Genomic DNA, 14607 nt, shown 5'->3' with positions numbered 1-14607 from the left:
GAGCGCAGAACAGCACCAGAACAGTCTCTGCGGACCATGATTCTGCACCAAACATGTTGATAAACTAATCCTCTGCCTCTATATCAACAATATCTCTCTGTTCCTGCATATTCATTAGTTTTCCTAAATGCCTTTTACAATCATAGATACAATTGTCGTGCTTATCTCCTCCACCATCACCCCGGCAGTGCTTTTCAGGTACTTACTCTGTAGTAAAACAAATTTTTTGCCCCAGATCTCCTTTAAACTTTTTCAACACCTACGAAATGCTGGAGGAGCTCAGTAAGCCCTACTGGATTCAGGGCTGCGATGAAGAATGCTACAAGGTAGGATTACTCATGGTAGGATTACTCCGTTGGAATAAAGTACTAACAAAGACCTTTGTTAGGCATAATGAAGGGTCTCAGCCAGAAATGTCAACTGTATACTCTTTTCCATAGAGGCTCCCTGACCTGCTGAGTTCCTCCAGCATTTTTGTGTGTTTTGCTTTGGATTTCCAGCATCTGCAGAATCTCTTGCCTTTGTTAGACCTATCTCCCTCGGCAACATTGTTGGAGTCTTCTTTCCCTCGATCTCCTTGACCCCCTACCATCAGGCAGGAGGTATTAGCATTAGGCTTAGACTGTTCAGAAGGGAAGCAGCTTCTTCCCCCAGGTCAGGAGGCCACTGGACTCCCTGCCATCATCCAGGTCTCGCCACGTATGAAGCGCCAGTCACGTTTAACTGTTTACTTTTTAACTTGTGACATAGATTAGAAAATCATAGTGTGCATTTATTTGTGCTAATATTACTTCAAAGGTCAAAGTAAATTTATTAAAGTAGATATACGTCAGCAAATATAATCCTGTGATTTATTTTCTTGCAGGCATAAATCCATACTTGGATAATAACCATGATAGAATCAATGAAAGATTTCACCAACTTGGGTGTTCGTCTAATGTGCAAAAGATGTCAAATTGCGCAAATACAGAAACAAATAATAATAAATAAGTAAATATACAATAAATATCAAGAATATGAGATGAAGAGTCCTTGAAAGTGAGTTTGTAGGTTGTAGGAACATCTCAATGATGGAGCAAGAGAAGCTGAGTGAAGTTATCCCTTTTCATTCCAGAGCCTAATGGTTGAGGGGTAGTAATTGTTCTTGAACCTCGTAGTGTCAGTCATGAATTCTCTGGGTGTTCTTCCTGATGAGGGCAGCAAGAAGAGAGCTTGACCTGGGAGGTAGGGGTCCCTGATGATGGATGCTGCTTTCCTGCAATAGTGTTCCATGTAGATGTAGTCAATGGTGGGGACCCATGATAGACTGAGCAGTATCCACTATTTCTTGTAGGATTTGCCATTCAAGAGCAGTGTAATGTTTCCATACCAGGCTGTGATACAGCCAGTGAATATACTCTCCACCACCCATCTATAGAAGTTTGTCAACATTTAAGATGTCATGTCAAATCTTTGCAAACTCCTAATGAAGTAGAAGAACTGCTGTGCTTTCTTCGTAATTGCACCTGCAATGCGGGCCCAGGACAGGCCACTGAAGTGATAGCACCAAAGAATTTAAAGTTGCTGACTCTCTCCACCCCTGATCCTCTGATGAGGACTGGATCATGGATCTCCAGTATCCTCCTCCTGAATTCAATAATCAGCTCCTTGGTCTTGCTGACACTGAGTTAAAGGTTGTTGTTGTGACACCACTCAACTAGATTTTCAATCTGCCTCCTTTTTGCTGATTCATTGCTACCTTTGATTTAGCCAATGACAGTGGTGTTGTCGTAGACTTGACTATGGGATTGGAGCTGTGCTTAACGACACAGTCATAACTGTAATGTGAATACAGCAGGGGGCTAAACACACAGCCTTGTGGTGCACTGGTGCCAGTCTAGATTGCAGAGGACATGTTGTTGCCAATCCAAACTGACTGGAGTTTGCAGGTGAGGAAATTGAGGGTCCAGTCGCACTTATGGATTAGTAGTGAGCAGATGATATTGAATGCTGAGCTGTTGTCAACATAGAGCATCCTGATGTATGCATATCTTCAGTCAACCCTGGAACATCTGGACGGCAAAGAGATGTCACCTGCCGTGGACCTATTGCTCTGCTAGGCAAAATGGAGCAGTTCTAAATCGCTTCTCTGGCATTAGATGATGTTTCATCACCAACCTCTCAAAACACTTCATCACGGTGGATGTAAGTGCTACTGGATGATGGCCATTGAGGCAGGTTACCACATTCTTCTTTGTCATCAGTATAGTTGAAGCCTGCTTGAAGCAGTTGGGTACCTCAGGTGGCCGGAGCAAGAGGTTAAAGACCCCAGTGAACTCTCCAGCCAGTGGAAAGTACTTGGGCATGTACCCCAACTGGACTGGATGATTTTCATGGATGCATTGTCTTGAAGGTTGCTCACACATTGGTCTCAGATGCTGAAATCAGGGGGTCGTCGGGGGCTGTGGCAGTTCATGATGTTTCCCCTGTGTTTTTGTGGTCCAATCAAGCATAGAAAGTATTGAGCTCATCTGAAAGTGAAGCCCTTTTGTCACCTGTGTGGCTTGATTTTACTTTATAAAAGGTGATAGCATTGAAGCCCTACCAGAACTATTGAGCATCCTGCATAGATTCAAGTTTAGTCCAGAATTGTCATTTCGCCTGCGAGTTAGGAGTTCCAGGAATCATACTTGACCCTCAGAATTTTTTTGGTCATCAGACTTGAATACCTCTGATCTAGCCCTCAGCAGATTATGGATCTCAAGGTTCATCCAGGCTTCTGGCTGGGAAAGACTCTGAATGATTTTGTGGGGACACACTCATCTACACTTGTTTTTATGAAGTCTGTGACAAACACAGTATATTTATTAAGATCCTCTGGGTTCTTGTACATGGCCCAGTCCATCGACTTGAATAATGCCATAGCCACTCCTCTGCCTCCTGTAACCACCTCTTTATTGTCCCAATCTCTGGAGCCTTGTTCTTTAGCATCTGCCTATGTGCAGGTAGGAGAAGGACAGCCAAGTGATCAGATATCTTGAAATGCAGTGTAAGCATGGAACTGTAGGCATTCCTTATTTTAATATAGCATTGGTCCAGTGTGTTGGGTCCTGGGTTATATGTTGATTGTAATTGGGCAGTAATTTCTTGAAACAAGTGTAAAGGGGATTTCTGCTTTTTCTTTGTTACTGTGTATGTAATCAAAATGGCTTCTTTGTTTTGTTAAAAGCAGGAATGCTTCTTTGTTGCGAGAGAGTGCTGGAAGCTTGTTTGGGTTTGGGCAAGGAATGGACCCCAAGGGTGGGGGGGGGTGTCCAAGGCCAGGAGGTACCCTGAGGAGAGGAGACGACAATAGATATGCTTGGTTGACCACTTTGGGTGGTCCTGAGCTGCGAGTCGAGGAGTTCAGAGGGGATTGAATAGTGCCCAGAAGACTTCAGTAATTGAGCTCCAACGGTTGTGCACGAAGTGGTTTGGAATTTGATAAGTTTGGCGCCTTTTCTTTATTTTTTTTCTTCATATATACTGTATCATTATTAATCACTTAGTTACAGTAACCTTTATAAATTGTACTCATTTAATCGCAAATGGTGTACTGTCTGTTTTTGGGCGAGGCGGGGACATCACACAGCATCCACAGCAGCTGATTACCCAGTTTGGCGGGGCCGAAGGCTGCTCCCCCTAGACGAGAACGAGCTGAGCCAGCCTGAGGCGACCCAGGGGGTTACACAAGCCTGATTGAAGTCAGCAACCTTGATATGAAATGCGTCAGGGTGGACAGCTTCTTGTTTGGAGACGGCATCGTGCAGTAGCTCAAGCACTTGGTTTATAGTTGGCTGCTGGTGGTATGCAAGCTCCAGTGTGGATCACGGATGAGAACCCCTTTGCTAAATAGAATGGATGGCATTTGACTGTCAGGTGTTCAGGGTTGGAGCAATGTGAGTTTGACAAAACTGCCTCATTGGAGCATCACCAGGAGTTTATCGTGAAACACACACCTCCACCTTTTTTCCTTTTCCAAGTCATGTACTGTGTTGTGCACCTTGGTCTGGGGGAACATTGTTTTATCTGAATGACAATAACTTAAATTTGATAACTGTCAAACAATGTGCATCCTTTCCATTCCTGCAACAGTGGACACTGTACATGTAAGCTGTCATTGTCCTCATTAGGTCTAGCATGTTGGGCATTAATTGCGCAATTACTCAATTACTTTGAGCAACAAAGCATTCAGGGTGGGCCGTTGAAGGTAGACTCTGAACCAGGGTTCTCAGCTATTGAACCAGAGATACATGTTTAAATCTGATCGCAGCAACTGGGGAACTTCAATTCAATTTCTGCTCCAATGTTTTGGAGTCATATGGTCTCAATTAATTGGACAAGTCTGGAATTAAAAAGACAAAAAACCTGGACTCACTAATAACTGTGGTACTGCCACATTGTTGTAAAATACATGATTTCATTCCTCTTCAAGAAAGGTCATCTGCCGTCCTTGCCTGGTCAGGTCCATATCTGACTCCAAACCGATCAAAGTGGTTGACTCTTAACTGTCTGTTCAGGTCAATGTGACATAATTTTAGGGAGATTGGAGAAAAGTATAGGGGCATGTCAGAAGTAAGACCTTTACAGAGATGGTTGGTGTGTGGAACACCCTGCCAGGGGCATTTAAGAAACTGTTAGATGGGCACATGGATGGTAGAAAAATGGGGGGTGATGTAGGAGGGCGTGGTTAGATTGATCTTAGAGTAGATTAAAAGGACGGCACAGCATTGTCGGCTGAAGGACCTGTACAGTTCTGGGATAGTGTAATTCCTTGACTGCAATATCCACCTCAACAAATATATTGAAAAACACCTGATCACATATGGCCTCCTATTCACAGTGAAGCATTGTCACTGAGCGTCATTCAGATGTCAGAGAGGAACAGAATGAAATGGGTCCTTTGGTCCATCAAAGCAGTGCTGCCCATCACATTTGCCTTAAACCTAAGCTAATTCTAATTTTTATCTTTCCATGTTCTCATTGACTCTCCCCCAAAGTTTGCCGTTCAGTAGGTCAACTAACCTACCAAACTACATGTCATTGGGATGCGGGAGGAGGCTGGAAGCACTAGGAAGAAATATTTGCAGTCACAGGGAGAATGTACAAACTCCATATTGTTAGCACAAGAAATTCTGCAGATACTGGAAATCCAAAGCAACACGTACAAAATTCTGGAGGACATAATGAGTCAGGCGGCATCTAGGGAAATGAATAAGCAGTTGACGTTTTGGGTAGAGACCTTTTTTCAGGGCTGGAAAGGAAGGGAGAAGATGCTAAAATAAAAAGCTGGGGGAAGTGGACAAAGGATAGCTAGAAGGTAATAAGCCAAGTGGGTGGGAGGGAAATATAAAGGACTGGAAAGGAAGGAATCTGCTAGGAGAGGAAAGTAGACCAATAGGAGAAAAGGAATGAGAAGGGGACCCAGGGGAAGTGATACAAGTGGGAAGTGGTAAGAGGCCAGAATGGGGAATAGAAGAAGATGAATGGGGGAGGAAAGATTTTTTTTACTGGAAGGAAAAATCAATATTTATGCAATCAGGTTGGAAGCTACCCACATGTAATACAAGGTGTTGTCCCTCCATCCTGAGCAGGCCATGGACCCACCTGTCAGAAAGAGAATGGAAATTAGAATGTTTGACCACTGGGAAGTTCTGCGTGTTTTGGATGGATCAGAGGTGTTTAACGAAGCAGTCCCCCAACTTACAATGGGTCTCTCCAATATAGAGGAGTCTGCATTATTAGCAGTTGAAGCCTGCTGGCTGGTACTGAGAGACGGAGACTCTATTATCTGTGCCACTGAATTAAATATTACCACCCTGTCAACTAGCTGTGTTCTATATGACATGCATAATTCTGATCATTTAAAGTCCATCATAATCCCTTGTGTTGCTTTATCTAAAGGTAAAATATTTTTAATCTTTTTGTTTCTTCTACTGCCTTTAGGTTTGGCGCATCTGTAAAAGTGGTTCACTTTTTGGGACCGACAAAACCTTGGCATCACACGTACAGTGTGGAGACGAAGAGTGCCGTACAGGAGAGTATGTCACCCATGGACTCCACGTTTATAAACTTCTTGAATACGTGGTGGGACATTTATACGACTTCCATTATGCCACTATTGACACAGGAGAATGGAGAGAAAAGGGAAACTCAGAAAATGGTAAACTGGAATAATAATTTTCCACCTTGGTAAATTCCAAATGCAAATTAAGGGTTTTGCCTTTCAGAGATTTTGAACGCTCTGATAATAGAATTTACTCTAAGTACATGTGTGTCACCATATGCATCCCTGAGATTCATATTCTTGCGGGCATACTCAGCAAATCTATAGAATGGTAACTATAACAGAATCAATGAAAGATCAAGTAGAGTGCAGAAGACATTGTAAATAAATGACAAGAGCATGCGATAATGAGATAGTCCTTAAAGTAATATCATTGGTTGTGGGAACATCTCAATAGATGGCCAAGTAAGGGTGGTTACCCCTTTTGTTCAAGAGCCTGATAGTTGAGGTGGAGTAACTGTTCTTGAACCTGGTGGGGAGCATCCTGAGGCCCTTGTTCCTTCTACCTCATGGCAGCAATGAGAAGAGAGCATGGACTGGATGGTGGGGATCTCTGACAATGGATGATCTCTGACATGGATAGGATTGAAAGAGGGCTTTTGGTACGTTCGCCTTCATAAATCTGGGTATTGAATATGGGAGTTGGGATGTTAATGCCAAAGTTGTACAAGGCATCGGTGAGGTTGAATTAGTACTGTGTACAGTTCTGGTCACCTATCTACAGGAAAGATGTCAATAAGATTGGAAACAGTACAAACAAAATTTCCAAGAGCTTTACTGGGACTTGAGCTAAAGGGAAAGTTTGAATCAGCTAGAGCTTTATTTCCTGGAGCGTAGGAGAATGAAGGGAGACCTCACAGAGGTGTACAGAATTATAAGGGTTTAGAAGGGTGGTGGGGTGGGGGGGGGGGAGCAGAGCCTGAATGCAGATATCCTGAGATAGGTCAGACCAGAAGCAGAAGTTGTAGGCTTAGGCTGGAAGGTGAAGTATTTAAGGGGCACCTGAGGGGAAGCAACTTCATTCAAGAGGGTTATGTGGGTGTGGATTGAGCTGCCAATGGAAGTAGTAGTAGCAGATTCGATTGTTACATTGAAAAGACGTTTGGTAAGTAAATGGATAGGGGAGTCAGAGGGGCTATGTTCCAGCTGCAGGTAGAGGGGGACTTGGCTAGCATTTAGTAGATGGGCCAAAAGGACTGTTTCTGTACTGTAGTGCTCTATGACTCTGTGCTTCCCACAATTTAAATTTAGTCAACAGGTTACCTGGAATTATCATCAGCAAATGATGCACAACCAAACACAATCTTAAGGTGGACAAATTTGATATCTAACTTAAAAGATCTTCTGTTAAAATAGGAATACTCTGTCTGTGTATGCACTACTATTCAGTTGGTTGGTGGCGGGGAGAGGGGTGGAGAGTGGGGTGGGGATGAATGTAATCGGCAACTGGTTGTATTGAATGTAATTTGTTAGTGTTGCAATAAAAATTAGTGATTTAAAAAAAATATTAGTCAACGGGCTTTTTCCAGATTTGAATCTTGGCATCTGTATTTGTTTAGTCACAATGCTTTTCTTGAAGTTGATAATTTTTAAATTAGAGATAAAACATAGGCCCTTCTTGCCTCTTGAGCCAGTGCAGTCCAATTACACCCACGTGACCAATTAGCCTATTAACCCCTCCCAACCATAGAGCACGTCGACATGCAACGCTGTTGTAGAAAAGCAGCATCCATCATCAGAATACTCACTTTTCAGGCCGCGCTTTTTTTCTCACTGCCACCGTCAGGTGGAAGAAACGAGCCTCAGCATTTGCGCCACCAGGTTCAAGAACAGTTACGACCCCTCAACTATCATTGTCTTGAAGAAAAGAGAGTAACTACACTCATCTGTTGAGCTATTCCCACAACCAAAGATCTCACTTTAAGGGCTCTTAATTTATGGACTCTTTATTTATTGCTATTCATTTATATTTGCATTTGCACAGTTTGTCGTCTTCTATGCTCTTTCATTGATCCTGTTTAGTTACTATTCCATAGAGGTGCCGAGTTTTCCCACAGGAAAAAGAATCTCAGGGTTGTATGTAGTAACATGTATGTACTCTTGATAATAAATTTTATATTGAACTTTGAACCCATACGTTTTTGGAATATGGGAGGAAACTGAAGCACCCGGAGGAAACACACATGGTCACAGGGAGAACGTGCAAGCTCCTCGCAGAGAGCGGTGGGAATTGAACTCTGGATGTTGGCGTTGTAACAACGTTACGCTAACCGCCATGTTGCCGTGCCATCCAGTGCATGCTCAGAAGCTCATTCTGATTGGCAGAGCCATTTCATAGTGTCAGTGCATTATGTTTGGGAATTTATTCCATTGAAATTGCTTAGGAGGCAGGAGACAGACGACTAAGCAATGGAATGACTTGTGTCATGTTTTTCATTCTCATGAGCCTCCTCTGCACCCACTCCAATGCCAGCACATCTTTTAGATAAGGAGCCCAAACCTGTTCACAATACTCCAAGTATGGTCTGATCATTGCCTTATAAAGCCTCAGCATTATGTTCATGGTCTTGTATCCTAGTCCTCTTAAAATGATGTTAATGTTGCATTTGCCTTCCTTACCAATGATTCAACCTGCAAATTAACCTTCAGGGAATCCTGCACAAGGACTCCCAAGTCCTTTTGCACTCTAATTTTTGAATTTTCATCCCCTTTAGAAAATAGTCTGAGCTCTTGTTGCTTCTACCGACACGCATGACCATACACTTCCCTGCTCTATATTCCAGCTCCCACTTCTTCGCCCATTCTCCAAATCTGCCCAAGTCCTGCTGCTTCTCTGCTTCCACAACTTTAACTGCCCCTCCACCAAATTTGCTCACAAAGTATTATTTCTGTCATCCAAATCGTTCACATATAACGTGTAAAGAAGCGGTCTCAATACTGAGCCCTGCGGAACACCACTTGTCACCAGCAGTCAATCAGAATAGGCCCCCTTTATTCAATCAACCAATCTTCTATCCATGCTCATATCTTTGCTGTAATGCCATAGGCTCTTGTTAAGCAGCCTTGTGTGTGGCACCTTAACATTGGCCTTTTGAAAATCCATTGGAACTTACACCAATTCTCCTTTGTCTATCCTGCTTGTTATTTCCTCAAAGAACTCCAACAGATTTGTCAGGCAAGATTTTCCCTACAGGAAACAGTATTTCCTTTGGTCTGTTTTATGATGTGTCTCCAAGTACCCTGAAATCTCATCCTTAATAATAGACTCCAATGTCTTCCCAGACACTGAAGTCAACCTATCTGACCTTTCTTCCTCCCTCCTTGAAGAGCAGAGTGAAACTTGAAATTTTCCAATCCTCTGGAACCATTCTGGAATCTAATAACTATTGAAAGATCATTATTAATGCCTCCACAATCTCTTCAGCCACCTCTTTCAGAACCCTGAGGTTTATTCCATTTGATCCAGATGACTTATCCACCTTCACACCCTTCAGCTTCCCAAACACCTTCTCCTCAGCTATAGGAACTACATTCACTTCTGTCCCTGACACTGTCAAATTTCTAGTATGCTGCTAATGCCTTCCATAGAACACTACGGCACAGTACAGGCCCTTCAGCCCTCCATGTTGTGCCAACCCATATAATCTTTAAAGTACTAAACCCACACTACCCCATAACCCTCTGTTTTTCTTTCATCCATGTGCCTGTCCAAGAGGCTCTTAAATACCCCTAATGTTTTAGCCTCCACCACCATCCCTGGCAAGTCATTCCAGGCACTCAGAACCCTCTGTTTTTAAAAAAAATCAACTTACCCCTGATGTCTCCCCTAAACTCCCCCCCCCCCTTAATTTTGTACATATGCCCTCTGGTGTTTGCTATTGGTGCCCTGGGAAACAGGTACTGACTATCCACCCTATCTATGCCTCTCATAATCTTGTAGACCTCTATCAAGTCCCCTCTCATTCTTCTATGCTCCAAAGAGAAAAGTCCCAGCTCTGCTAACCTTGCCTCATATGACTTGTCCTCTAAACCAGGCAACATCCTGGTAAATCTCCTCTGCACCCTCTCCATAGCTTCCACATCCTTCCTATAATGAGGTGACCAGGACTGCACAGTGAAGAATGATTCAGAATACTTAAGTTCATTTGCAATTTCCTTGTCCCCCATTACTACCTCTCCAGCATGGTCCAATATCCACTCTCGCCCTTCTTTTACTCTATACATCTGAAAAATTTTTTTAGTGTCTCCTTTGATATTTATTAGCTAGCTTACCTTCATATTTGATTTTTTTTCTTTCCTTGTTTTTTAAAGTTGCCTTTTATTGGTTATTGAAAGCTTTCCATCCTCTGTAACTTCTGACTACTATTTGCTATATTATATGTACTCTCTCTTGCTTTTAAGTTGCTTTGACTTCCCTTGTCACCCTCCCTTCATCCTCCCTTTAGAATGTTACTTCATCTTTGAGATGCATCTATCCTGAGTGGCCTCTTTCTGTGTCATTATAAGCTATATCTCTGGAGTGAAATTTGAAGCCAGGCCTTGGTAGTACAAGCGATGATTAACAAAGCTTTTTTATAGGTCAGCCTGCTGTGTTTTTTTTTTGAAAATATGCTTGCTCATCTACTGTGTTGTATCTTGAAATTAAAAATAAATAGAAATATGTTTTTGCTCTGATATTTTTGGTAGCCTCAAGTAAGCACGTGGCAGGTCAGCACGATAGGGCAAAAAGAGACTGATGCGAAGGAAAAGACATCTCTGGAGCCTGAGAAGTCTGAGGTAAGTGTCCGTTGCTTTTTAATTTTGTACCCCTGCATTGTAGGATTCAAGTTTCTTCCCTTATTCATTTGGGAAAATCTTCCTGATTTCTGGAAATGTAGAATCCTGAAAAAAGGATACCTTGTTTTTTTTTTGAGTGAAAATTCCAACTTGGGGGGAGAAAGATTGTATGCATTGGGGTGGGGGCCTCCGTTGATCAGAGTCAACGATGGATGTCGTGTTCTGGCTGTCTAGGCACACAAGTCAGTGCTCTATGATATGGAGAGCAAGCTGTTCCCATGTAGCAAGCTCCCCCTCTCCAGGCATCTGATGAACCCAAAGAAACGGCAGAGACCAATGCAGTTTGGCACCAGCAGCATCACAGCAGTTGCCAATCAACATTGAACTCAATGTAGGACTGCCTTAGAGACTCTAGCTCTGGATTTTTCCATCAGAGTTTACTTCCAAAGCCTTCTCCATAAGTGAGTTATAGCCACAAGACAGTGAATGTTTGAGATCAGAGTTTTCCTTCTCCTAGATGAGTTGCTAAACATGACTGACAGGCCACGTCTACCCGAAACGAATTGTTTTAAGGTGCCAGTAGCCTGCCTTTGCCCCTTCTCCTGTCAGTAGAAACAGTTCCGCTGGACTTAGTAGCTAAGCCACACGTGAAGGCCAAGAGCCGGACTTGGTTGTCAGAGGCTGTTTGAGCTGCATCTGAATAGAATCATTCTAATTAAAGATCAACACACAAAATGCTGGAGGAACTCTGCAGATCAGGCAGCATTTATGGAGGGGAATAAACAGTCAATGTTTCAGGCCAAGATCTTTCATCAGGACCCGATGCTGCCTGGCCTGCTGAGTTCCTTCAGCATTTTGTGTGTGTGTTGCTCAAGTTTTCCAGCATTTGCAAAATCTCTTGCGCATAGTTAAAGGTGTGGTGTTTCCATTTGTATTTGTATGGAAGCAAGTTTGTTCCTTGGCCGTGAACCCTTGGAGGTTTGCTTTCAATTCCCAGACTTGGGCCCTGGTTAAACAAAGTCAGCTCTATTGGACAGGGCAATGTTGCCTGCATGCCTAATGCCACTTAATGCTTGTATGGTTCAATTTAATATCGGTGAATTTATACGGTATACAACCTGAAATCCTTACTCTTTGCAGACATCCACGAAACACCAGTAAAAGAATGAATGATAGAAAATGTTGGAACCCCAAAGCCTTCCCCCCCCCCCCATCCCTCTTCCCACACACCAGTAGCAGCAAATCATAAACTCCCAGCACCCATCAAGCAAAGCCCTCGGAGACCAATGTCTAGAGTACATCAAACCCTAACGTCCATCCCAACACTTCGACATCTCCAACAGCCCCTCCATTTCCCGTCGTTTACATCACAAAACGTTTGCAAGGTTTCATTTTTGCTTGAAATGGAGTTGAATGTTGTGCTAGAAGGGCTTCCAAAATGGATTGGTAGATAAAACAATTTGCGAGAATGTGAACCAGGATGTGAGTCTTAAAGTGTGTCTCTCAAAGGGAAATTTCAGGCTGCAGGCTGCAGCGATTACAGTTCAGAAGATTTATCTCTCATGGTTTGGCAAATTGTCTGCTCAGTGCTCTGTGTGTTGCCAGCTGCACCTTGATCATTTGGGCTGATAATCCTTTTCTTTCTTTTCTCACAGCCAGTAATGGATAGCCAGGTTCAACCTGCCCATGTCCAACCACCTCAACCTCCAGACTCGACTGGCCTTTCAGAACCGGTATATCAACTTTCCTCTGCAATTGTTGAATAGACAAAAGCTGAGAATGTGATGATTTTGGTTTAACTAAATCAGTGTTATAATTATGGTGCAGATGGGAGACATATCGTGCATGCTTGGTGGTGTGATAATTATGTTACCGGTTCAGTAATCAGTAGCTTAGGCTAAAAGCAGTTTGAATCCAATCATTGTAGTTAGAATCGTTTGGCACCAAGGTGGAAAAAGTATCACTTGCCAGATTGTGGAGACGTGCTAGAAATGAATGTGTCTTTTGTGGGAACTCAAACAAACCAATGCCACTGCTGGCAACCAAGTCAGGGAGTTAATTATATAATGTGCCCTCTAATCAATCCAAGAATAATCTTCTAGAAAGTCAAAGAAATGTGTTCTGTCCTTTATTAGACTGCTGGCAAAACATACAACCTTAAAGCAATGAAACTAAAAATAGTGATACTAAACATACTCAAACGGATTTAAACAGAATACGAAAGATATGATATCCAGTGGTCCTCAGCACTAAACTACCCAGAACAAAGTATGAATACATAGCTAAACCCTTTGCTTTCACCACACCCCCACCAATGTGACTAGCTACCATAGTAAACACACAACATAATACAGTGCATATAGAAAACAGATGCATGGTTCCTACAGTGGTCAATACACCCAAATTCAATAGAAACACAAAGTAACCTGCTGGCTGTAGTAGCATAGTTGACTCTGACGGGGCCAGCTAGCTATTTGTCATATCCCACTATGATAAAGAGCAGGTACACCACGAGGTTCTGTGAACATAAAACATTAAAGGACAATGCATCCCACTACGTTGTGCCGACCTTTTTAAGTTCCTCTAAGACCAAACTAACCCTTCCCTCCAACTTAGCCACGCGCAAAAAAGTGCTGGAAGAACTCAGCAGACCTGAGTTTCTCCAGCACTTTGCGTGTGTTGCCTGTATTTCCAGCAGCTGCAGACTTTCTCTTGTTTGCGATCCTCCTACCTAGCCCTCCCTTTCCCTATCATTTGCTAATTGTACTGTGCTCGTATATCAGGTGTTCTAAAAGTGACCATCAATAAATACTTGCGGTGTCTCACAGCATCCAAGAATGCTTTTGTATGTCCATCCTAAGACTTTTATGTAGTCTTGTTGTAATTTTATTAATTGCACTGTAGTGTGGCTACAAAAAAAAAACAAATTTTGTGACATGTGTGAGTGATGATAAACCTGATTCTGATATGGATTTCGATTGTGGAGTGGGAGTGGGAAGGGGACAGGGAAAGGGGGGGAGGGATAGGGGAGGGAGTGGGAAGCACCAGAGAGACATTCTGTAATGATCAATAAACCAATTGTATGGAATGAAATGACCTTGCCTAGTGTCTCAGGGTTAGGGTTGTGTCTTCGCCTGCACCACCCACCACCCCAGCACTCCTCGTCTGTCTCCTGCCACAGTGCTCCACCCTCACCATTCCCAACATTCTTTGCTCCTGTCAGATTTACAAACTCACTCTCCACCCCACTTTGAGAAATACAGTACTGTGCAAAAGTCTTGAACACCCTAACACACACACACACACACACTCTCTCTCTCTCTCTCTCTCTCTCTCTCTCTCTCTCTCTCTCTCTCTCTCTCTCTCTCTCTCTCTCTCTGGGTGTTTTATGAATTTAAGTGGTTAAAACTAATATGTTCCTTTTGTACAAGTTGCTTTTAAACCTTGCGTTGCTGGCTAATCATTCTGAATTCATCAACCACCTTTAAATTGGATCTTTGGTACAGGCTACAGTATTGTACTTTGGTATAGTTAATGTTTGGATAAAAGGAGTCTGCCCTTGCAGGATTCATAAATCGTTTCCAAAATTTTTGAGCCAAGGAATAAAATTTGCTGTCCTAGAATTTGTGCTGGATGGGGGTGGGGTGTGGAGGAGGATTAAATCAACACAGCAACGTAACTTCTCCCTGTAATGCAGGGCTTGCCTGTAATGTGGTGCAGGTACCCAGACAAACATCTTGCTTTTG

The 14607-nt window shown here is 42.9% G+C and overlaps 1 protein-coding gene across 17 annotated transcripts in view; it reads left to right on the top strand.

Moving 5' to 3' along the window:
- Positions 1–14607, top strand: part of gyg2 (glycogenin 2) — a 120564-nt gene that overhangs the window by 65422 nt on the left and 40535 nt on the right. For all 17 annotated transcript variants that reach the window (XM_059963757.1, XM_059963755.1, XM_059963771.1 and 14 more), the window contains 3 exons: positions 5965–6181; positions 10772–10861; positions 12517–12594. In XM_059963757.1, the coding sequence (XP_059819740.1) occupies positions 5965–6181; positions 10772–10861; positions 12517–12594 (385 nt within the window). The remainder of the gene's footprint in view (positions 1–5964; positions 6182–10771; positions 10862–12516; positions 12595–14607) is intronic.

The sequence above is a fragment of the Hypanus sabinus genome, chromosome 3 (genome assembly GCF_030144855.1).
Source record: "Hypanus sabinus isolate sHypSab1 chromosome 3, sHypSab1.hap1, whole genome shotgun sequence".
Taxonomy (NCBI): domain Eukaryota; kingdom Metazoa; phylum Chordata; class Chondrichthyes; order Myliobatiformes; family Dasyatidae; genus Hypanus; species Hypanus sabinus.
The sequence above is the reverse complement of the archived record's forward strand: the minus strand, read 5'-3'. Positions and strand labels throughout refer to the sequence as shown.